We start from the raw sequence: 23,428 nt of genomic DNA on the forward strand, positions 1-23,428 counted from the left end.
AACACATGCAGACTCAATCTTTCTCATCCAGGCAAGAGGGCAGCAGACAGCAGGTCAGCAGAGCAGCAGTCCTTCAGAGTGGCAGACCAGCAGAGTGACAATCCTTTCAGCAGCAAAGCAGTCCTTCTACCTGGCAGAGTCCATAGGTCTAGAAGTGCACTGAATAGTTGGCGTCTGAGGTCCAATATTTATACCAGGTGCCTCCATTGAAGTGGGTAAAGCTTCTAGAGGTTTCCCTTTGAACTGCACGGATTTCATTTCATGCTTCCCCTGCCCTCGCACAATTCTAACTACAGGGGGTATGCAGACTCTTGTGTGGAGGCAGGATACTGCCTATTCAGGTGTAAGAAGGGCTGTGCCCAGCTCGGTCCTCCCATCCTGCTAGAAGATTTTTCATTTAAATTCCAATGACACCAAACATGAACTGGTTTCCCCTTTAGAATTTGCAGTTTATTAAATGTAGTAAGCTAACTCCAATGTTATCCTATAGGGAGGTAAGCCTTGTAGTAGGGAAAAACAATTTTAATAGGTTTTCACTACCAGGATGTATAAAACTTAAAAATACATGTCCAGCTTTTTAAATACACTGCACCCTGCCCTCTGGGCTGCCTAGGGCCAACCCTTGGGTGATGTACATGTATTAATTAGGAAGGTTTGGGCCTGTCAAACGGTTCCTTTGGATATAATGTTACAGTGCATGCATTAACTGTAACTCCTTTAGCAAACAATAAATCTGATTACATAATTGTACACAAATGTATACAGTTTGAGTGTGCTGAGCCAGAACAAGCTTTGCCAACAGCACATATAAATATTCCTGAATAGCTGGATCACCCTGGTGTGCCAGACCCAGTCAGCACTGTTATATGGCTCGAAGGCGACCAGTCTTCAACACAGTAATCAACAAGTACTCCACTCTACTCCTTCTTAAAGAGCTCAACTCACATTTTCTCAAAATCTTCAATGTTTGATTAAGGAATCAAGGTGATGTTCCATTCAGTTTATGTACAAATGTTGCTCTATTTTAATACCCTGGTGCCCTGCGCTTAGAAGTTGGAAGAAGTTTCCAGAAGGGGTTGCTGAAGTTCCAGGAATTTCCTGCCTCCCCTGCCCTGGCTCCTAGCTTTCTGCACTGACAGTACAGGGTTGTTAAGCCTAGTGTGGTGGCAGAACCCAGCCTATTCAGTTGCAAGTAGGGCTGTGCTTAACATTTCCCACCAATTAAGTCAGTTAACGGCCCATTCAGGCTCTGCTAAGCCCTCTTCTGTGTGACTGTCTTGGGTGAATTCATAAAGTCTCAACTGTCAGTTATACCCAGTCAATTTGACCTAAGGCAGGTTGCAGGTACAGAGGGCTAAGGGCAGGAAAATGTCTACTTTCTAAAAGTGGCATTTTCAAACTTGTAATGATAAATCCGACTTTACCACTAAAAAAGGATTTATCTTTACAAGTTAAAAGATACCATATGTGACATATCACCACCTCTGGTTTAGGAATTACATTGTGTTAATTTTAATAAGGAATACCCAATGTTACCCTATGAGAGAGGTAGGCCTCTCAGTAGTTAGAAAATTAATTTGGAAGTTTTTCACTACTAGGACATGTAAAACTAAATAGTGCATGCCCTACCTTTTAATTACATAGCTCCCTGCCCTATGGGCCACCTAGGGCCCATCTTTGGGGTGACATATGTAATAAAAGGGGAGTTCAAGGCTTGGCAAGGGGTTTTAAATCCCAAGTCAACATGGCATTGGGACACTGCTTCAGGCTGCAGTGGCAGGCCTGGCACACGTTTAAGGTGCTACTTAAGTGGGTGGCACAATAAGTGTTGCAGGCTCACTGGTAGCATTTAATTTACAGGCCCTGGGTATATGGTATACCACTCTACAAGCAGTTTACATGTAAATTAAATATGCCAGAAAGGTAAATGCCAGTTAAACCATGTTTAAGGGGAGCAAGCACAAACACTTTAGCACTAGTTAGCAATGGTAAAGGCCACAGAGTCCTGAGTCCAACAAGTAAAAATCCGCAAGAATTAGGAGGAGAAAGTAAAAAAGTTTGGGCGTGACCCTTTAGAGAGGGTTATGTCCAGCAATAGTATATTATCATACAGATATGCAGTAAGAATTCACACATGGCTAAATCAAAAATGTGTTGATATACTTCAGTACTGTCACAGCAAAATAGGCATAACAGTGATCAAGTGCAGTCTATATAGATGCAGTTTAAACATTAAGGGCCTGATTTAGAGTTTGACACACATGTTACTCTGACACAAAAGTGACAGATATCCCATCCGCCGTATTACAATCTTCATAGACTATTATGGGATTGTAATACAGCAGATGGGTGAGCCCTCATGTTTGTGATACAGTTAACCCCTCAGTAAAACTCTAAATCAGGCCCCAGCATTGTAGTAAAATTAAAACACAGGGATAGTGGTGGCCTGCTTTAGAGCAATCAACCATAATTATGAACAATTCCACTGCAGATAACAAACTCAAATGGCTCAATGATTAGCATTACGTTAATAAATGACTACCCCTTTGTCGGACAGCACGGAGGGTGAAGCGATAGATGTGTCTATTAATGGAAGTTGGGGCAAGCTCATTGCACAAATCCGACTATTGCTGGGTGTTCATTCAAGAAGTGAGATAATTGTTAGAGAACAAGGTTTTATGTGCTAGTACTGAGGCATCCAAAAGATCAGCAATTGGAATACGACAGAGGCCATGGTCTCCTTTTCATGCAGAAAGGTGCTTTCAACCTACACCCAGTGTTGGAGGTCCTTGTGCCAGGCCAGTAGAGAGGGGCGTGCAGAAGACTTCCAGTACCTGTTAATAAGTTGCCACTTAAGCAGGAGAGCAAAATATTGAAACCTATTGGTGAGTTTGGCTCTTTGGGGTCAGGGGAATCCTCTCATATGACAACTTCAGAGAAGTACTGGATAGGTCATTCCGTAAGTTCAGTGAGTGTGTAAAGCACTCCAGTCCACAAAGGTTGGAGTGTCATGCAGTTGTGCAGTACCAAGGCATAGGTCTCAGATGAGATGGTGTAGTATGGCATCTAAGACATACTACACCAGCCGAAGGAGAACATGTTTGTATTTTCAGAGGAGTAAGGTATGCTCTATGCAGAATACAAGTTTGTATATAAATTAAACTGGGCATTGTGTGTAATCTGAGAGGGGTATTGCAGCATGACCTGCCATTAATGTAATTGAAGATGGTATTGAGTTCCATCACACAGGCACGTTTAAGGACCTGTAGTGATACTCCTGCATGTTCCAAGAGCCCCTCATAGAGCCAAGTGACCAGTTTCCTACCCTGTCGTATTGTATGGAATGTTTGCGATGCACCATGTGTAGTGGGTTCTGTTTGTGAAGTATGTCAGATAAGATGGATTGTGTGCCATAACCTCCGATAGGTGAGAACCTCACCTGCAGGTAGTTCAAAATGATCAGACATGGCCGGGCAATCTATGAGAGAGTCCCTTTTAAACATCTCCAGCAGAGATGAATACAACACACTCCTAGAAGGTCAGGTCCCAGCGAGAGACCATGCCCAGATGAGCTGGGAGGCCCAATAGAGGAATCACCAGAGTGTGAGCAGGTGTAGTCTTAGTATATCTTAAAGAGCTGTGCAAGCCTATATGTGTCTCTTCAAGCAATAAAGTACATTGAGCAGGTTCTCTGGCATGGGGGAGGTGAGTGCAGTGCAGCATACCAGGTTTTATTTGGTCTGCCTTGAGGCCTGTCTCACCCGGTGGTATACAGCTGGTCAGTACGCAAACCATTGTAGTTGGGCAGCATAGTAGTAGATAGGAAATTTTGGTGCTCCAAGGCCTCCTCAGTCAGTGGGAAGTAGGATTCTACTTAAAGCAGTCTGCTGTGAAGTCCGCTTAGCCTCAAACATAGTGAAGCTGTATGTGTTGTTTGCATTTAAGTAACTGAAACAGATGAACCAGTACTACCATTTAGGAATGCACTGAAGACATATGTATTCAAATGACTTTGGGGGTCATTCCGACCCTGGCGGTCCATGACCGCCAGGGCCGGGGACCGCGGAAGCACCGCCAACAGGCTGGCGGTGCTTCCAGGGCCCTTCTGACCGCGGCGGTTAAGCCGCGGTCAGAAAAGGGCAACCGGCGGTTTCCCGCCAGTTTTCCCGCCTAGCCTAAGGAATCCGCCATGGCCGCGCTGCTTGTAGCACCTCCATGGGGATTCCGACCCCCTTCCCGCCATCCTGGTCCTGGCGGTAAATACCGCCAGGAACAGGATGGCGGGAACGGGTGTCGTGGGGCCCCCTAACAGGGCCCCATAAAGATTTTCAGTGTCTGCTGTGCAGACACTGAAAATCGCGATGGGTGCCACTGCACCCGTCGCACCCCTTCAACTCCGCCGGCTCCATTCGGAGCCGGCTTCATTGTTGAAGGGGCTTTCCCGCTGGGCCGGTGGGTGGCCTTCTGGCGGTCGCCCGCCGGCCCAGCGGGAAAGTCAGAATGACTGCCGCGGTCATTTGACCGCGGTACGGTCTTTTGGCGGTTCCCGCCAGGCGGGCGGCTTCTGCCGCCCGCCGGTGTCGGAATGACCCCCTTTATCTTGTTCTTTCTGAAACTTAAGTTTGTTGCCTTTGGATTTTGGAGCTTTACAAATCTTGATGATGAGGGTGTGAACATACAGCTCCAACAAAGAAAATGAGAAACTTCGTAGTATGATTGTTGTGTAAGTTGTGGATTTGGTGTAGCTCTACAAGGTGTGCTTTCCCACCCATGGGGTGACATGGGTGAACTTGGCTCAGTGCACCAGCAATGAATGTGAAAGATACGATATGGTAGCCCAACAAGACACTATTCAGTGCGTAATTGGTATAGAAGTATTGCTTTTGGTTTACTGTCAATCCCATAAAGGGATCAGAGGAACTGTGGAAACAGCAACACACCTTATTGTGTTATTCACAGTATTACACACACTGTACTTAGAAGAATGAAGACTTTTATGTTAAAAGTACTTATTACTACGGGAACAATCTTTTCTCAGTACATCTAAAACAACTACCCAGAATATCATAAAAACAGCAACAAGACACATTATAAATAACTATAATAAAATGGACAGTTCCAGCATTGCTAAACTATAATTTAAAATGTTATCCAGAACTTAACACCCTAATGTCTACCTCTATGCACTATACTGTACTATACTATGAGAGCATGAAAGGCAAAGCATCTTGCAATCTCGATTTTCTTAGGGGAAGAGACGCACATAATACCTTGTTGACAGCAAAGGCTGTCTTTATCAAGGGAGGCATGAAGACAGTGTTCCCCCCACGGGCAAACAGCCACGGTGGTAGTAGTCATTACGTCTTCCTCCAGGACTTGGCTTTAATAGCTTCAGTCTTCAAGTGAGATGGATTATCTGCAAAGTGTTAAGTGTGCTGGCAGCAGGTGATACTGTTTCTAACACAATCCCAGGCAATAATCTGGGCAAAGGACCTCTTCTGACAAGTGGTCAAGTGTCTGTCCTTATATACTAAATCTTTCAGAAATTGGAATGTCTGACAAGTTTAGGAATGTCTAAAGCATCAAGGTAAGCGTCTCAGACATTTCCTTATGAAATATAAGGGAAAGGGACATCAATTAAGACTACATAATTTTGGTGCTATGTCTGTGTGTGTTCTTCTTTGACATTGACATGGAGAGTAGTAGACATTTGTCCCAGATGAATGTCGTATTAGATACTGTATCTGTCGTTAATCAGAGAACTTGGCGCTATCACAGTTCCTAGAAAGATAAGGTCTAGCAACATCTGCATTTACAGGCAGACATAACAATGATTCAGCATAAATCAGGGAATATGGTGACTTCCATTGTATACGTTAAGGAAGATGGTGGTCTTTGTGAACTAAGATGGAGTTGGGGCCTGCATAAGATGGAGCTGGACTTTAGGGACTTTACATCATGATCACTAACATCCTTGCAGGTAGCTCCAGTATAGCACCTAAATAAAGTGGTTGAGGGAACTGTGTTGCAAAAGTATGCACTTGAGATGACTAAATTGATAGATAGCCTACAAGTATAAAGCTAGTCATACTGCAAGTAGGTATTGTAGGAAACAGCAGCCTAGTGATGGCTCTGTGACCATTGCATTGCATTCATGGATGGACTGGTAGCATGCTAGGGATGACATGGTTATGAAACTTGTATTGATGATAATAGATGAAAATATCTGTGTACAGTTCGTGGCCACTGATGGATTCTTTAAAAAATAGGGCGCAAAAAGCTGAATATCAGAATCTGAAAAACAAATTTGGCCCATTGGCCTATCCTTCACACAGATGTCACAATCTTTTTCTCTGTGATTTCAACAGAGAGGCTAGTCAAACTATGACCTTAACAGGAATTGGCATGGAAGCTGGGAAGCAGTTTTACCCCAGGAGCTTACACATTCACAGTGCTTCCAAGCACTTTTAAGCCATGGTTTCTTTTTTCTCGCCACTGATGTAATTCCATTCTAAAGACAAAAAAATTGAGTAGGCAAGGAAATGTAATTCCCATCTCTTGTCCAAATGCAAATCCTCTGCATAGAGGCTGTGGATTGTATGGTCGTGGGCACTCAACTTCCTCATGCAGTTGTATTGTATTGCAGATTACAAAGCACTTACTTCCCCTGACGAGGTGTTGAAGCACTTTGCGGAAAGGTAGCACACTACTCTGTGGAGTCCAGTTAGTTTCTAGTGCTAACTGTAAGTTGCAGTAAGTTATAAGTAATGCCACATTTTTAAAGTTAGTATATTGATGAGTTGTATCCAGTTACTAGTCAAGAGGAAAGTTACTTATTAATTGTTGTTAATGATAAAAAGAATTGTTACGTACCAGTATGCATTTTTTTAATTGTGTATCTGTGGTTAAAGGGAACAGAGGACAATCAGAATAAATTGTGGTAGTACACTCGACTATAAGATGGAAGTAGTGTTGTTGGCTATATATGTAATTTGAGTCATGCTTGCAGGCTTGGTGAGAGTGTTCCGCAGCGAAAGAGCTCAGTAGGGTTTAATTTGCAAGGCCAAGCAGTATCGGACAAAAGGAATCATGGATTGACATGGATTTAGTTATAAGGTATGGAATAAGTCTGTTATGCAACTCATGCGCATTTCAGCGATAGCTCACATGCAGTGTAATTCCAAAAAGTACAAGATAGTGTAATAGAAAAGGGGTCTGACCAATTAGACAGCGAGGCTAAGCCAATATAAATCAATTAATTAAACAAAAGCCAACACTGACAGTACTTCGAAAAAATTATTTACATTGAGGAAGCAAACAAATTACCACTCTCACAATTTAATTTTAAACTTGTCCAAGAATTTTCAAATGGTATCAAATGTACTTGTCACCACAAAAGACAAATAAAGCAATATACAAGTGCTTAATGTGATTAACTGGCACTGCAACAACATATGTAACATACAAAATACATGTATAACACACAAATTACAAACATCAAGTGACACACATTACTAAAAAGTGAAAATCCAGGGTCTGCACCACTTTGGGACACAGGAGTTTATTCACAAATTATTCGCAGCTCCACATCAGACAGCCAAAAATATATGGAGGCGCTGGTTATAAGTATTTTTAGTGGCTCAAGCAGGGGTGGTGTTAAAGAATATTGCTTTTAATTCTCCCTGCAGGCACAATTCTCTTCAATAGCACTCTCAACTGCTTTATAAAGTAGAAGATGGCGTCTTTGATGCTGCTTTTTATTTGTATTTACAAAGTTATATACTCTAAATCATGTGAGTACTGAAAGTTGTTAGAATTGTAGTTTCTTGGTGTTACACTCAGTCCTCACTTCCTGTTGCCCTGTGACCCCTGACCTGACTTAAGGCCAGGAATCACTCTGCGTGACGAGCAGCTCCACCAGACTGCCCTCGTGCTCCTAACCCCGCCCTCACTGCTGACTCGAGTTCGAGGCCCTCCACCACCCGCAGGCATCCGCCTGCGCCTCATCCCTGGTGCCTATTGGAAGGCATAAGTATTGTGTGTTAGTCTTGTTATCTGGTGTTTTCTGTTTTCTGTGCCCGTTTTCTGTTTTGTTCTGTTTTTCTGTTTCTGCCTTTTTCTTGCTGTCTCTGCCTTTTTGCTGCCCACTTCTGCTTGCTGGTTTCTGCCGGGTTTCCCTGTCCCCGCCGCTTCGTCCCCTGTGGCCCCAAACCCTCGCGCCCCCATTCGTCACCCCCTCCCGCCTCCCAGCTGCTCCTCCCTCCCACCTCACTTTCTTAATGGCAGGTGCGCCAGTGGCGCGCCATAGGCATGCCCGTCTGCGCCCGTCCGCGCCTGGACCGTGCCCAGTGCCCATCCCCCTGGCCCGCGCACCTCCCCCACCTCAAGACACCTCTACACCACCACAGAGCACCACGCACTCAACACCGGACGGCCCACCGTGTGCATCCAGGCTGACCCCAGGCACACCCACGGACCCTTTGCCTACTGCTCATGCCGCTTCTCCTGCAATCAAGCCACCAAGCACCACAACAACGCCAGACACCCCAACCATCTCAGCTGCATCCTCCTCAACACCCGCTCCGTCCACAAGCACGCTATTGAGCTCTGGGACCTACTCACGACAGCCTCCCCTGACATCACCTTCCTCACTGAAACATGGATGAACCCCCTCATCTGAACCAGACATCTCCATAGCTATCCCGGAAGGCTACAAGATCACCTGAAGAGACTGTATCACCAAACCAGGAGGAGGAATCGCCATAGTCCACAGAAGTTCCATCAGGATCTCCACCAACACCAACGACACCCTGGATGCCGCAGAGCACCTACACTTTCAGATACACATCAACGCCAACACCACCCTGAGAGGAACCCTCATCTATGGACCACCAGGTCCCCGCCCCCAATTCTGCAATGCCATCGCCGACACAATCAGTTCCCATGCCCTCGCCTCCTTGAACTACCTGCTCCTCTGTGACCTAACTTCCACCTGGAGAGCACCAGCGACTGCAACTCCACTGCCCTACTGGACAACCTCGCAAACCTTGGCCTCAAGCAACTGGTCACCTCGCCCACCCAATCAGCTGGGCACACGCTCGACGCCATCTTCTACTCCAGCAGCCATATCACCTTCACTCACACCACCGAACTCCATTGGACCGACCACCACTGCGTTCATTTTTCCTTCCTGAAACCCACCATCCACCACCAACAGCATCCGATCACTCACTGCAAGTGGAACAAGATCTCCAAGGAAAAACTGATCTCCAACCTCGCCCAATCCCTACCACCCAAAACCAACGAACCCAATACCGCCGCCCTCAACCTCAAACAATGGCTCGACGACTGCGCCAACACCCTCGCTCCACTCAAGAAAACCAACAACACCCACATCAACAAGAAAACTCCCTGGTTCACCGCAGAACTTCAGGCCTCCAAACGAGAATGCCCAAAAACTGACAAAGCCTGGCGCCAAGAACAATCAGAGAGCAACTTCACCGCCCTCAAATCAGCCATGCGCAAACACCACCAGCTCATCCGGACCACCAAAAGATCCTTCTATAAAGAGAAGACAACACACACAACAGCAAGGAACTATTCAACATCATCAAGGTATTCACCAACCCCAAATCCTGCTCCATCGACCATTCTCACTCACAAGACCTCTGCAACTCCCTCTCCAGCTTCTTCCACTGCAAGATCACAGACATACATGGAAGCTTTGCAACGCCGTCCCCCACTACCACCACCACTGACATGTCAACCTCACTGCACCCGGTTGCACCAGCGTACTGAACGCCTGGAATCCCACCAACGATGAAGAAACCACCAAAACCATGAGCACCATCAACTCCAGCTCTCCCACAGACCCCTGCCCTCACCACGTCTTCAATAAGGCCAGCCAAATCATCGCTCCCCAGACCTCAAAAACTACCGTCCTATCTCACTACTCCCCTTCCCCGTGAAGGTCATAGAGAAGATAGCCAACAACCAACTTTCCCGCTTCCTGGAGGACAACAGCCTACTTGACGTCTCCCAGTCTGGATTCCCCAAAAACCACAGCACCGAGACCGCCCTCATCGCCTGCAACGACGACATCAGGACCAGGCTAAAAAAAGGTGAAAGCGCTGCCCTCATCCTTCTCGACCTTTCTGCAGCCTTCAACACCATATGTCACCAAACCCTTCGCACACGCCTCTTCGACGCCGGAATTCGCCACAGAGCCCTGGACTGGCTAACCTCCTTCCTCTCTGAAAGAACACAAAGAGTTCGCCTCCCCCTATTCCAGTCAAAGGCCACCAAGACCATATGCAGAGTCCCCCAGGGATCCTCACTCAGCCCCACCCTCTTCAATAGCTACATGGCTCCGCTCGCCAGCATCTTCCAACTCCACGGCCTCAACATCATTTCCTACGCTGACGACACCCAGCTCATCCTCTCCCTCACGTGGAACCCCACAATCACCAAGAACAACCTCCACACCAGACTTCTCGCCATTGCCAACTGGATGACAGCAAGCCACCTCAAGCTAAACTCAGAAAAAAACGAGATCATCATCTTCGGACCCAACAAGTCAGCATGAGACGACTCCTGGTGGCCGGCCACCCTGGGGCCGCCCCCATCACCCACCACCCACGCACGCAATCTTGGCTTCATACTAGACTCTTCACTTTCCATGACCCAGCAAGTCAACGCATCTCGTCCTCATGCTTCAACACTCTTCGAATGCTCCCAAGACCTTCAGGTGGATCCCCGTGGAAACCCGAAGAACGGTCACCCACGCCCTCGTTAGCAGCAGACTGGACTACGGCAATGCCCTCTAAGCAGGATCATCGGCCAAGCTCCAGAAAAAACTCCAGCACATCCAGAACGCCTCAGCACATCTCATCCTCAACCTCCCTCGCCACAAACACATCTCCGCCCACCTCAGATCCCTACACTGGCTACCCGTCAACAAAAGGATCGTCTTCAAAATCCTAATCCACGCTCACAAAGTCCTCCACAACACCAGACCGGCCTACCTCAACGATCGACTTAACTTCCACATCCCGACACGACAGCTCCGCTCCGCTGACCTCGCCCTTGCAACAGTCCCTCGTATTCAGCGTACCACAACCGGCAGCAGATCCTTCTCCCACCTCGCTGCCAAAACCTGGAACTCCCTCCCCACCAACCTACGCAAGACCCAGGACCGCCTTACCTTCAGGAAACGCCTCAAGACCTGGCTCTTCGAGCAGTAGCACCCCCCACCCACTCCAGCACCTTGAGACCCTACTGGGCGAGAGCACGCTCAACAAATGTATTGATTGATTGGTTGCTAGAGAGATCCGTACTCGAGGCTATACTCTGAGATTCAAGCGCAAAAGAGCCATATTTTCAGCTTTCTTTTAAACTTTAGGTGATTTACTGTAGCCCATATCTTTCCTGGGAGTAATTTCAATAATTTGGCCTTTTGGACAAAGATAGATGTACTTCCCATAGTTTTCTTCTCTTGTGGTGAAACAATTAGTAGTGAAGCAAGTGCGGACCGAAGCATCCTTTCCTGTAGTTTTTCAGTTTCATCGGTAAACTGGTCTAGTTCCATTTATAGCCTTGTGCGTTATGCATAGTAGTTTGAATGTAGATATTATGGCAACAGTCAACCAGTGCAGCGCCTTCAGAGCTGGTAAAATGTAGTCAAGAATCTAAGGGTACAGAAGTTGTTATTCTGCTGTGTTTGGAATTACTTGGAGTTCTCTCAAAATAGATTTTGATACGCCCTTGTATATAATCTAGTGATATAATTTTGACAGGATAAATTGAGTGAGGTGGCTGACAAGTTTCTTCTGATGTAAAACAAGATGAAGAAAGATGCATCAGAATATCCTTATGGTGCAGAATATTAATATGGTTAAATGGTTGACTTGTGATATTATGGAGAGAGATAAATCCAGGATAATTCTATACCTTGGAGGAGGTTGATTGCAGCGTTCATAGTTCTTCATGACCCCTTGCAAATGGATTGTAGCCTTTTCATTCCCTGCAGGTTAGGATTTCTGTTTTTGAGGAACTGAGTTAGAGGTGACTCTCTATCATTCATTGGTTGGTATCTTTGACAGCTTTGTGGAAGTCATCTAATCCAAGGTGTTTTGGTTTTAGGATTATCTAGATATTATTAGCATTTTTTTAGCATGTGAGTTGGAAAGAACTGATAAGTTCTGGGAGTGGTTTAATTTAGACATTGACCAAAAGCTGTGAGATAATTGGTCTGTGCAGAACGCTTCTTTCAGTGCTGTATAGGTTGGAGGAGAACAAGGGGCTAGAAATGACCTTGTCTTTAAGGCAGGAGTTAATCTAGTTAAGGATATTTTATTTGATTCTCATATCATATAACCTGCTCAAAAGATTCCATGATACTGAATACAGCTGGTAGGTCCAAGAAAATGAGTGCTGCCACTCCCTCCTTATCTACTGTAGTTTTTCACGTGATCCCAAATGGAGACCAGCCACAACAAAGGCCTCCTGCCACCCAGAAGTGTTTTGGTGGTCAGATAGTAAAGAGTTTTTCACCAGGTGCTTTGAAATCTGGGAGAAGTTAGCCATTTCTATCTGTTGTCCAAGGAGTGAACTATTGGAAATGGGTTTTTATGTGTTGGGATCAGTTAGTTTCAAGATATTCTTCTTAATTAGCCATTGTATGTGTGATGTTATGAGATCTGAAGGAAATATGAGGTTCTTGATGATGCTCCGTGTTGAGACTGCTATCGAGGTTAATAGTAAGAGTTATATAATATTATTGGGAGCAAGGGCCTGAGGTTGTGCCTTCTGGACCACTCAATCTCACCAGCTCACATAATTCTGTATGAGACAATTGTTGATAGGAGGACTTAGAGGGTGTTCCAACGAGTATCCTTTGAAGGCTGTAAAAACCACCTCCTTTTCCTTTAAATTGAATTGCGTCTAGTGCATCAGCTTTAGAGAAGCAGGGATTAGGTGCTTGGTTGCAGAACTGCTCTGAGATTGAGCAGCTAGTGTTGTTGCACAATTTGGATTGTGAAATTCTCATTAAATCTTATTTAGTTCTTTTGAGAGACATTTGGCTGTGGTCATCCTTTAGTGATAGATTTGTTTTTTTGGTGTATGATTCTACATCCTCTTGTGTCTTTCTAGGTATGTTTGGTCCCGAAGGCTGTTTATTTTTGTACCATGTTTGTTGAAATTAATATTTATTTCCTTTTATTTTATTCATCATCAATCATCCAAGGATTCTTCAGTTTCCCTTTTTGTTGTCTTGATTTTCTTTGGGTGATAACTTGGTTAAAGGCAGATTGCATCTATTCATAAAGCTTCTCTGTTCATATTTTTATTTCAGCTATGTTTTTGGCCTGTTGTAATCTATTTGTGGGCTTTTAACCACGCTCACCACACTCCCATCACTATCATTTGTTCATGGCTTGCCTTTCAAAAATCCTTTATCATTGGTAAATGCTTTACGTTTGTCCCTCCTTGGGGCAGTTTTGTTACCACCTTGGCCATCAACATTATTACATGGATAATTGCACATTTGCCAGTACGCTTGATTGTGAGCAAACTTCTTTTTTCTTTTGTCTCACCTTCGTGCTCATGCACGTGGAGGCGGTGGCGTTTTGAATCAGCTTGCTTAAGTCAACTGTTTTACTTTTAATTTTTAATTTATGTGGCAAGAAAAGTCCAATCAGGAATATACAATACTAATAGCTCCAACTTGAGTAAAGATGAGACCCATTCCATTGCAAATTCTTGTTATAGATATGTTTTTTGTAAGGTTGCCTTAGTGTTGTTCCTAGTGTTTTTTTTGCATTATCTGTATTTTGTCACGCAAGATAGGGAGTTGGGTAAAGCTTTTATTTTTTATTTGACTCATCGAGAGAAGGAAATGGGACTGGAGTGATTCTAGTGATGTTTACTAGCTCTGGTTTGCAGACGATAATGTCCAGTGTGTGAACAGTGTGTGGGACGGTCCAGAGATAATTTGAGAGATGATGTAGGTAGTTCCGTCAGATTTCATTATGCATTAAATTCCATTTTCTAGCATTACATTTTACACTCTCCATACATTATTGTACTTAGCGAAGACATCATTTCATGCCATTAGGATATCTACTACCTCCACTACCCCACCTACCACCTCAGGAAATGGTGAGATTGGCATCTCACTTCTGCAAAACAAATTTGTGTTCCCCTCCCTATGAAAGAACGTGTTTTTTAACTGGGACACCATTATTCCATCTTGAGACTATGGCGGTCATTCTTTACCGCCGCAGTCAGAATGGGCAGGGAAGCACCGCCAGCCTGTTGGCGGTGCTTCCGTGGTCATCCACCCTGGCGGTCGATGACCGCCAGGGTTGGAATGACCCCCTGTGTCCTTTCTTCTCATTGGCTTTTTATCAGCCTTTGGCTTTATCACATCTGTTTATACGACAGTAAGTATGCTGAGCCTTTCTTAACGAAATACACTTTATTATGAACCTGATGAATATTTCTGTGAACCATCAGGAGGGTCTATTTGTGTGTGCAGAGTGGAGGAGTTAATTTATTTCTCTGTAAATGTTGGCAAACAACTAATAATGGGAACTGTTAACCATGCCAGGGGAGAATAGTAGTCTATCAAACCTGTGGCAGGATCCTCAACCCTCTGAGTAACCAACCTATCAGGTATGTCCCACTTGTGTCCATTTCTGTCCCATTTCCACCGTTGCTTAGGAGCCCCTGGGATGTTGGAGATTTTTTCTATTTTCTTTGAGAATCTTCTGCTGCAGGTTAGGCATTTCTAAACTAATTCTTCATTTCAGCGTTTCATGCATAGGCCCAATAATCTGCAAAGTTAAATTTACAATATAGGAGCTATGCATGCCCCTCATGTAGGAGTTACAAACAACTTAGGGATTACAATTTTTCCTGGAGGCACAAGGAAGTCTTAACTATTTAGTGGGCCCTGGGCCAAGCATATTTTTGGGGCCCCTGTTCAGGACAGCTTTGAAATTGTAATCCAATTTCAGCTTTTTCATGCCCTCTTTGGTCAGGTCGACTCTGTACATGCAGACTCGTTCAAATTTTAAATGTGCTTCCATCTAATATTCAGGGATAGTGATGTGCAGTTTCAATATTATAAAGTAGCAGAGGCTCACTAATATTATTGCAAATAATGTCTTCGACCCACTGCCATTTCTTATATGTGAGGTCCTGCTCTGATTTAAAAGGAACTTTTTTTATGAATATGGCGTTGAAAAACTAACATAACATTTCTCTGCAAAAAGTATTTCATAGACTCCCACACATTACCCCCTATGAAGAATAAATTAAAGGAAAATGGTATTAAGAAAAATCTATGTTTAAAAATCATTCACGATCATCGGGTTAGGACTGTGTGGAGGACGGAGTCGGATTTATCAGGGAACCCTAAAAGGCTGGTGCCATAAACCAGAGGATACTTTTCCCATGCCTTAAAGTGTCTCTGTGGAGACATTCTCTAGATCCTCAGATATAACTGTTCGAGATCAGTCATAGACGTCACTACGTATCGCAGCCCTTCTCTAATTTGAGCTTGTGAAGTCATGAAAATATCTTCTCTTTTTTTCAGTGCTGTGATTTGTAACTTTTGAATTCACTCTCTATATCACCATGAATAACCAATGCAGTGTTTGTGTATGTGTGTGTGTGTGCATGCACGTTTGTGTCTTTGAGAGTGTGTGTGTGAGAGAGAGAGAGAGAGAGAGAGATCTTTCACCATTGCAGCATGTGAATAACTTTCCAATAACTTTCTTTCTACAACTTTCTAATGTTGCCGCCAGATGACTGTTTGTGCGAACTACCAGTGCTGCCTGTGTTTCACTCTCCATTGCTACTCTTGTGTTGCCCTCCCAGATTTGTATTGTGCCCTTTCAGTACAACAGGTGTGTTCTTTCAATACTTCTGGTATGGCCTATAAATGCTGCCATGTATGGTAGCTTCTAAAATTGCCTTTGTGTGTGCCTTTCAGTGGCACCTTGCAAGTGTCCTCTTTAGTGGATGGAGGAGTGTGTACTCCTATATGTGGCCTGCCAATGAGGCCCTTGTGTGAACTCCCATCATTGCTTGTGTATACCCTTCCAAATTCTGCAAACTGTGTCGCCATATGGCCATTGTTTTGATTGATATCTTACGTGAGAATTGATTGTTTCTTCTGTCTTTCTAGTTTTGGAAATCCATCAGTTGATACAAAAGCGGGATCTGCAGGTAGCTGACATGCACATCATTGACCTGGAGGCTGAATGTGACTTGGAAAGCCAAAGGAGCTCCGAGAGCATAGAAATGAGCAAGGACAGTGGCCGAAAGACCAAGGATGTTGCTCTATTGTACCAGGCCCTCATGGAGCAGCTCTGGGCTGTGGTGGACGAGTCTTTGACAGTCAGGAGAATCTATGAGCCCCTGGAGGATGTGATACGAGTCATCGACCAAGAGGAGGCCACTGACAAGAAGGCACTTGAAGCAAGTGGTGGCTCCAGTGTGACAGGCACTAGGCCAAGAGAGATGAAAAGGAGATGGGCTGAAGCAGTTAAGATGTCCATGACCAAGAGACTCTGCAGGTGTACAGAGGAGAGGGGGGTTTCTATCTCTGCACAGATGGACAAACTAAAGAAATGTGCTGTGGAGGACCTTTACGCTGTGAAAAACCACCTTATCTGTATCTATCCCAAGGAATATGAGGTCTTCAAAGTCTACTTGAAGAGCTGCCATGATGGCATTGCCAGCTGGCTTGCTGAGGTCGTCCAGAGGAACCTGGAGGATATCAATGACCTCTATGTTGTTCTTGATTGGAACAGTAACATCTATAACAGGTAAGGACATTTGAACCACTTTGGAGTGGTAAGAAGCTAACACTAACATTTAATAGTGAGTCCTTTTTAATGTTACCATCACTGGTGACTTATTTTGAGTGTGTACGTATTTAAGGAGAAAGCGATCAGAACTCATATGAGATATCAATATGTCACTACTTTGATGAGCCCTAACCGAGGACCAAAACAATTCTGTCAACACACCATATTCCTCATTATGAGCTTTAGTGACACATCTATCTATCTATCTATCGAGCGTTCGATCGATCTGTCTGTCTGTCTGTCTGTCTCATAGACTGCGCACTCTGTTGAATGATCGTTTTCTTTCTAGTACTGAGATTATCATACACCATGTATGGTAACAGAATGCGAGCTTTAAATATCATGCTACAAAAATATCAACAACATTGACCACCAAAATATCAACAAGGCTGATAAGTGTGTAAAGGTTTACTAAACCTAATTACACCTAAATGTACCTTGATGATTTAAATATAGATAGTTGCAAGGTACTCATAAGCACAGTAAGTACCAATATATATCTACCTCCACAATATTTAGGTCTTCAAAGATTTTCTATGATATTCTTGTAGCAGGATATTTCTGAAGTCAATACTCTAACATACAGTCATTCACCATTAGTCTGGTTGTCATGAATATACATGTTGCCTTAGAGGAACCTAGATAAATTGATGAATTAAGAGCCAACATGAATGACAAACACGACAGAAAAACTGCCTCAAACAGATCACAGATAAATTGTCATCATAGATTAAACCTCACCATAGACTGTATTGCTAGTGACAGATGGATTTAGCGATAAAGCTTCGTAGATAAATCCTTTTGAAAATGTACGCAAAAGATTACTTTATTATATAAAGGTCCCATAGATAAAACTCTACATAGCTAGTATTTGTTATGGAAAAAACATTGTCATAGGTTCCTTACCGCATAGGAGAAATGGTTCTTTATACAATGCACTCCATAGATTAAATGCTTCATAGAAATGCAACGCCCACTGCATAAAACCCCTCATAAAGCTTGCCAATGAATAAAATATCAACATTGATTATGCACCTACCTGAGAAGATTTCCTACCACCAAAAGAGCGTGTGCCAATAGATAAAACTCCTATTTTGTGGACAAAGCTCCATTTAGATAAACACTTGCATTCGTCTTCTCTTTTAGACTTAGGGCCTGATTTAGATCTTGGCCGAGGAAATACTCTGTCACAAACATGACGGATATCCAGTCCGCTGTATTACAATCTTCATAGGATTTAATGGGATCGTAATATGGCGTATTTCCCTGCCAGGATTTAAATCAGGCCTTTAGTATACCCCTGTAAGACTCCTATTCATCCAGAGTGGGCACATCTTTCTGCGAGTAGATGATGCTCATTTTTCATGTGTGAAGATCCCCTGCCAAACTCTTGGCTCCTCTTTCACAGACAAACTCGTCTCCCATTGAAGAAGCTATGATTATGTTGAAATACCTAAACAAAGCTTTTTTGATGTAATGGGTGGACCCCTGTCACAGTCCTGAATCCTTTAGAAAAAGATTCCTACTCTCCCATAGACGAAGTTACCCTCAAACTAATTATGCTCCCCATTCATTCATAAAGCCTTTACCAGCAGAAGAGACTTTTCCACTTTAGAGGAGGCTTCACTTCTGTCAACAACCCTGAGTACTAACGCACCCTGCCATGGACAAAGCTCCACTCCCATAAGCTCTCTTCCCATAAACCCCACTACTATAAGGTCTGCTTCCAAAAAAGAAAAAGGTGCAAGCCAGACAAAGCTTCCCTATTATAGATAAAGCTTCCTTCCTGTGTGCAAAGGTCCCATCCCATTAACACAACTCCTGACCTGCAAACGAAACTTCACTCCATAGCCCTAGCTCCCCTCCTGTAAACAAAGCTCTCTTTCCACGAAGAAGACCCTTTTAATTGAAGAAGCTCCCCTCTGACAGATGTAATAACCTTGCAGACATAGCTCCACACCCTTCATTGAGTACAGTACCGCCTCCCATATGGACAGGTTGCATATCTAGGATGAAATTCAGCTAGTACTCCAAAAGAGACAAGTCAATATCCCACCCCAAGTGCTCTTAGTTATAAAATATAGCCTGGGATAGTTAATATTTTCAGAAACGAATTCAACAGTCAATTCAATTCTCTTTATCCGGTCGAAATTTAGACCATTAATCATCCATACATTAATTAATACATAAAAAGAGAAAATATCTAAAAATTAATGCTAAAACTCTAAATAAATATTAAAAACGGGGACAACCATTGACTTCAACAGTCAGCTTGGCTTTCTAGAGATGAATTCTTTTTGCGTAAAACTGCTGATAATAACTCATTTTATATATTATGCTTCTTACCTCATTTCTGCCATTACTAAGCATTGTAAGTAACAGGTGCTATTAATAACATTCATATTTCTTATTTTACAATCTATTTCTGCCTACTCTGTGTTTTTTGTTCATCCTTAGGCAATGTCTGGCATTTAACGTACAAGACACTTGCACTTATTTCTGAAATGTTTTATACAGTATGATAGCAAAACAAATATTATTTTTGGCAGTACACGGAACTGCATTGTTCAGCAGGACAGTAACCCTAAAACTCGTGACTATGATATGGCACTAGAATGAAGAGACTTGAAGTAACATAAGTAAGCAGTTGTTTTGCAGATTTGACGGAGAGAAGAGCTTTCCATTAGAAGCAGGGAAGACAAATCTTTAAATTCATTCTAATGACTTGGTAACAGCCGTAGGACAACAACAGTAGTACATTGGACAGGAAGAGAGACGCTTAAGGTTAAATAGTGTCCTTCGTAGGCAGGTAGTACTTAATTTGAGCGAGTGGTTGCAGGTGGGGCCCATCAGCGCTCATTTTTAGGGACTGGCGCAGATTTGTCACAGGGACTCTAAGTCCCAGAAGAGACTGAGGATGCCTGGGGGCGGGGCCAGTCTCAAAAGACTTTTACCCATGGCAAGAAAGAGAAACGGGAGAAGAGGAGAGAAAAGGAAAAAGAGAGACAAAGGGAGAAAACAAGGAAGAAAAAGAAAGTGTAAGAGTGAGATAAAAGGCCAAGGCGTGTTTGGTGGTGGTTGAAAGAGGCAAGATCCAAGACTGCCCAGCCTTGGCATTTGGAAACTTATGTTCGGCTGTGCCTGCAACTGTATTCTGAAAAATCTTTGGGCTCTTGCTCTTATTATTCGACAAATTAAGCCTCAAAGCAGGTCTTTGGCTGTCGGGATGTGCCTGCTGATTCTCATTTTATATAAAATGCTGTGATTTCTTTTTGTAATTGCAAATGCACTAGAAATTATTGCCAGTTAGTTGCTCACTGGTTGAATAGTTCTCTGCTTGTGTCTCTGCTTCCTTCCTGATTTATTTCTTGTTCTGTTCCCAAGGGAAGTGCTTGGACGTCCAGAGATTGCGTCTTTGGCTAGTCTCCATCAGCTGGGTCCTCTTCTGGCCCTAGAGACCCAGATGGACTTGGAGGATAGATGTGTCAGTGCAGTCCAGGTAAGGGCCTTCTTCTGTGAGCAGAGTGTGTCTCTGTCCTTAACTGTTTTTATTGGTTTTGTGCAACCTCATACAACAGCATGGATCTATTCACAGATTCTCGATGGAAGATCATTTATGTTATTTGTGGATCTACCTTAGAGCCTGTAGCGTGAATACCAGATTCTAAATCTAGTAGTTCCATTCTACAACATACAACAGTAGAAAACTATTTGTGATGAACAAAAGTTGTTTCCCACTATTGCTACATCATAAACAAATTCCATGTCATGCTAATAGGGCTTTCAGATTGCTTAGCGGTGTGATGCTGGCTCTATGATTCAATGGAAGGCACATAGCCCAACTTTGGATGGGTTGGGGAGGTAAATCACAGGGAAGTTTGTGGGTGGGTGGCTGGATACCAGGTATTATTGGAGCATGGGTTGAATAGAGAGTGGTGTAAGTGGGTGACTGTGCACTACTCTTTTAGGAAAAAAATGGCGGGATTGATGATAAATGAAGCCAGTAGTGAGGGTGGGTGGCAGGATGCCAGGGCCTCATTTACAAACCACTGGTGGCACGCTGCTCACCTGGAGCATCACTTTTTTGGGCGTTCCGGTGGCACAGTGTGCCGGCCCATATGTACAAGGACATGCAAAGCCACCTTGCATTACTTCGTATGGCCTTGTAAATATGGCTCCCTTTCACACATAACTCTGTGTGAAAGAGGCATCCATCTGTGTTGCTGTGGGTGCTCCCACACATGGAATCTGACAAGTTCTCAGATTTACAAGGCTTGGAATTCATCAGATTCCTTGCCACCTCAGGGGTGGCATTAAAGTGGTGCAACAGGGAGAAATAACATTATTTCTTACAATTTTTTCCTCTTTCTATGTTTGCTGCATTCTGCAGCACGCACAGAAAGAGTAAAAACCCATTAATTCTTGTTTATGTCCAGGATGGTGTCCCTTCCTGCACATAAACAAACAGCCCTGCAACGCAGGCACCCTTGCACCATGGCGTAAGGGTGCCTGTGTTAGTGCTAGGCTGCCGTTTGTGCGCCAGCATAGAGGAAAGTACAGTGATCCATCATATTTCTGTAAATACGATGCATCCCTCCACTTTAAAAATGACACTGCGTGGCACAGCAAGCTGGCTTGAAGTGCCATGTTGCGTCATTTCTTTGTAAATGAGCCCTTAAATATTTTTTAATGCTTGAGTGAGAGATTATGCTGAGGGTAGCGTGAGAGAGTGGTAGGATACTGGGCATTCCAATTCATGGGGATAGGGAGGGTGATGTAATGTCCAGAAGCTCACACAAACTGGAATGGGGCACCCAATGATTAAAGTGTCCAGGATCCTGGATATGTTGACATTTTCATTTATTGACTTCTGTCATTCCATCACAACAGCACAACAACAGCCAACATGTTTCAATCAATAGACTTGAACTTCCTCAGGGCTCTCAGTATAAAAGCATAAGTATGATCATGCCGTAATCCAATCCAACAAACCAATTATCACATACATTATGGCCAAATGGGCAAAGGGGTAGTTTAAAACCATGAGGAAGTCCAAGTCTATTTTACGAAATGCGTTGTCTATTTTTGTGCTATGATGGAATAAAGGAAGTCACTAACTAAAAATGTCAACATATTCAGGATCCTGGCCTCTGATGATTTGGTGCACCATTCTGGTTTGTGTGTTCTTACATGTTTTCTGCTGTAGCAGCAGTACCAATCAATTGCGGGTGCTGAGGAAGGAGTGCACCGAACCTTTACTTATGGAACTGTGAGGGAGGTGTGGTTTGGAGTGTCCACCATTGTTACTGATATCCAGAAGCTGGTGGGCATGGGTGTTGGATGTACTGAGGGAGGTACGGCCATATTATGTATGTCTCACCCTTGACTCTTCTTCTCCTGCATGGCCATTGAACACAGGTTTGGACTGGCCATACATAACATACAATTGTACCTAAGGATTCTGGGTGACATCATAGGCAACTCAAGCTTTGCTCTTGTTGTGTATTTCATATCACCCAGGACTCCTTGTTTTATAACATTCCTGTAGGAAGTTGGCTCTGCATGCACTATTTCAAAGTAAGGAATAGTATGCACAGAGTCCAGGGGTTCCCCTTAGAGGTAAGATAGTGGCAAAAAGAGATAATACTAATGCTCTATTTTGTGGTAGTGTGGTCGAGCAGTAGGCTTATCAAAGGAGTAGTGTTAAGCATTTGTTGTACATTCACAGGCAATAAATGAGGAACACACACTCAAAGACAATTCCAGGCCAATAGGTTTTTGTATAGAAAAATATCTTTTCTTAGTTTATTTTAAGAACCACAGGTTCAAATTTTACATGTAATACTTCAAATGAAAGGTATTGCAGGTAAGTACTTTAGGAACTTTGAATAATCACAATAGCACATATACTTTTCAAATAAATTACATATAGCTATTTTAAAACTAGACAGTGCAATTTTCAACAGTTCCTGGGGGAGGTAAGTATTTGTTAGATTTTGTAGGTAAGTAAACCACCTACGGGGTTCAAGTTTGGGTCCAAGGTAGCCCACCGTTGGGGGTTCAGAGCAACCCCAAAGTTACCACACCAGCAGCTCAGGGCCGGTCAGGTGCAGAGTTCAAAGTGGTGCCCAAAACACATAGGCTTCAATGGAGAAGGGGGTGCCCCGGTTCCAGTCTGCCAGCAGGTAAGTACCCGCGTCTTCGGAGGGCAGACCAGGGGGGTTTTGTAGGGCACCGGGGGGGACACAAGTTAGCACAGAAAGTACACCCTCAGCAGCACGGGGGCGGCCGGGTGCAGTGTGCAAACACACGTCGGATTTCCAATGGAAATCAATGGGAGACCAAGGGGTCTCTTCAGCGATGCAGGCAGGCAAGGGAGGGGCTCCTCGGGGTAGCCACCACCTGGGCAAGGGAGAGGGCCTCCTGGGGGTCACTCCTGCACTGGAGTTCCGATCTTTCAGGTCCTGGGGGCTGCGGGTGCAGAGTCTTTTCCAGGCGTTGGGATCTGGGAGTCAGGCAGTCGTGGTCAGGGGGAGCCTCGGGATTCC

At 44.0% G+C, this 23,428-nt stretch overlaps 1 protein-coding gene across 4 annotated transcripts in view; it reads left to right on the top strand.

The window, feature by feature from the left end:
* EXOC3L2 (exocyst complex component 3 like 2) overlaps nt 1-23,428 on the top strand; it is a 457,018-nt gene that overhangs the window by 274,271 nt on the left and 159,319 nt on the right. For all 4 annotated transcript variants that reach the window (XM_069207753.1, XM_069207755.1, XM_069207754.1 and 1 more), the window contains exons 3-4: nt 16,196-16,838; nt 20,265-20,379. In XM_069207753.1, coding sequence (XP_069063854.1) covers nt 16,196-16,838; nt 20,265-20,379 — 758 coding nt within the window. The remainder of the gene's footprint in view (nt 1-16,195; nt 16,839-20,264; nt 20,380-23,428) is intronic.

Source organism: Pleurodeles waltl, chromosome 9 (assembly GCF_031143425.1).
Source record: "Pleurodeles waltl isolate 20211129_DDA chromosome 9, aPleWal1.hap1.20221129, whole genome shotgun sequence".
NCBI lineage: Eukaryota > Metazoa > Chordata > Amphibia > Caudata > Salamandridae > Pleurodeles > Pleurodeles waltl.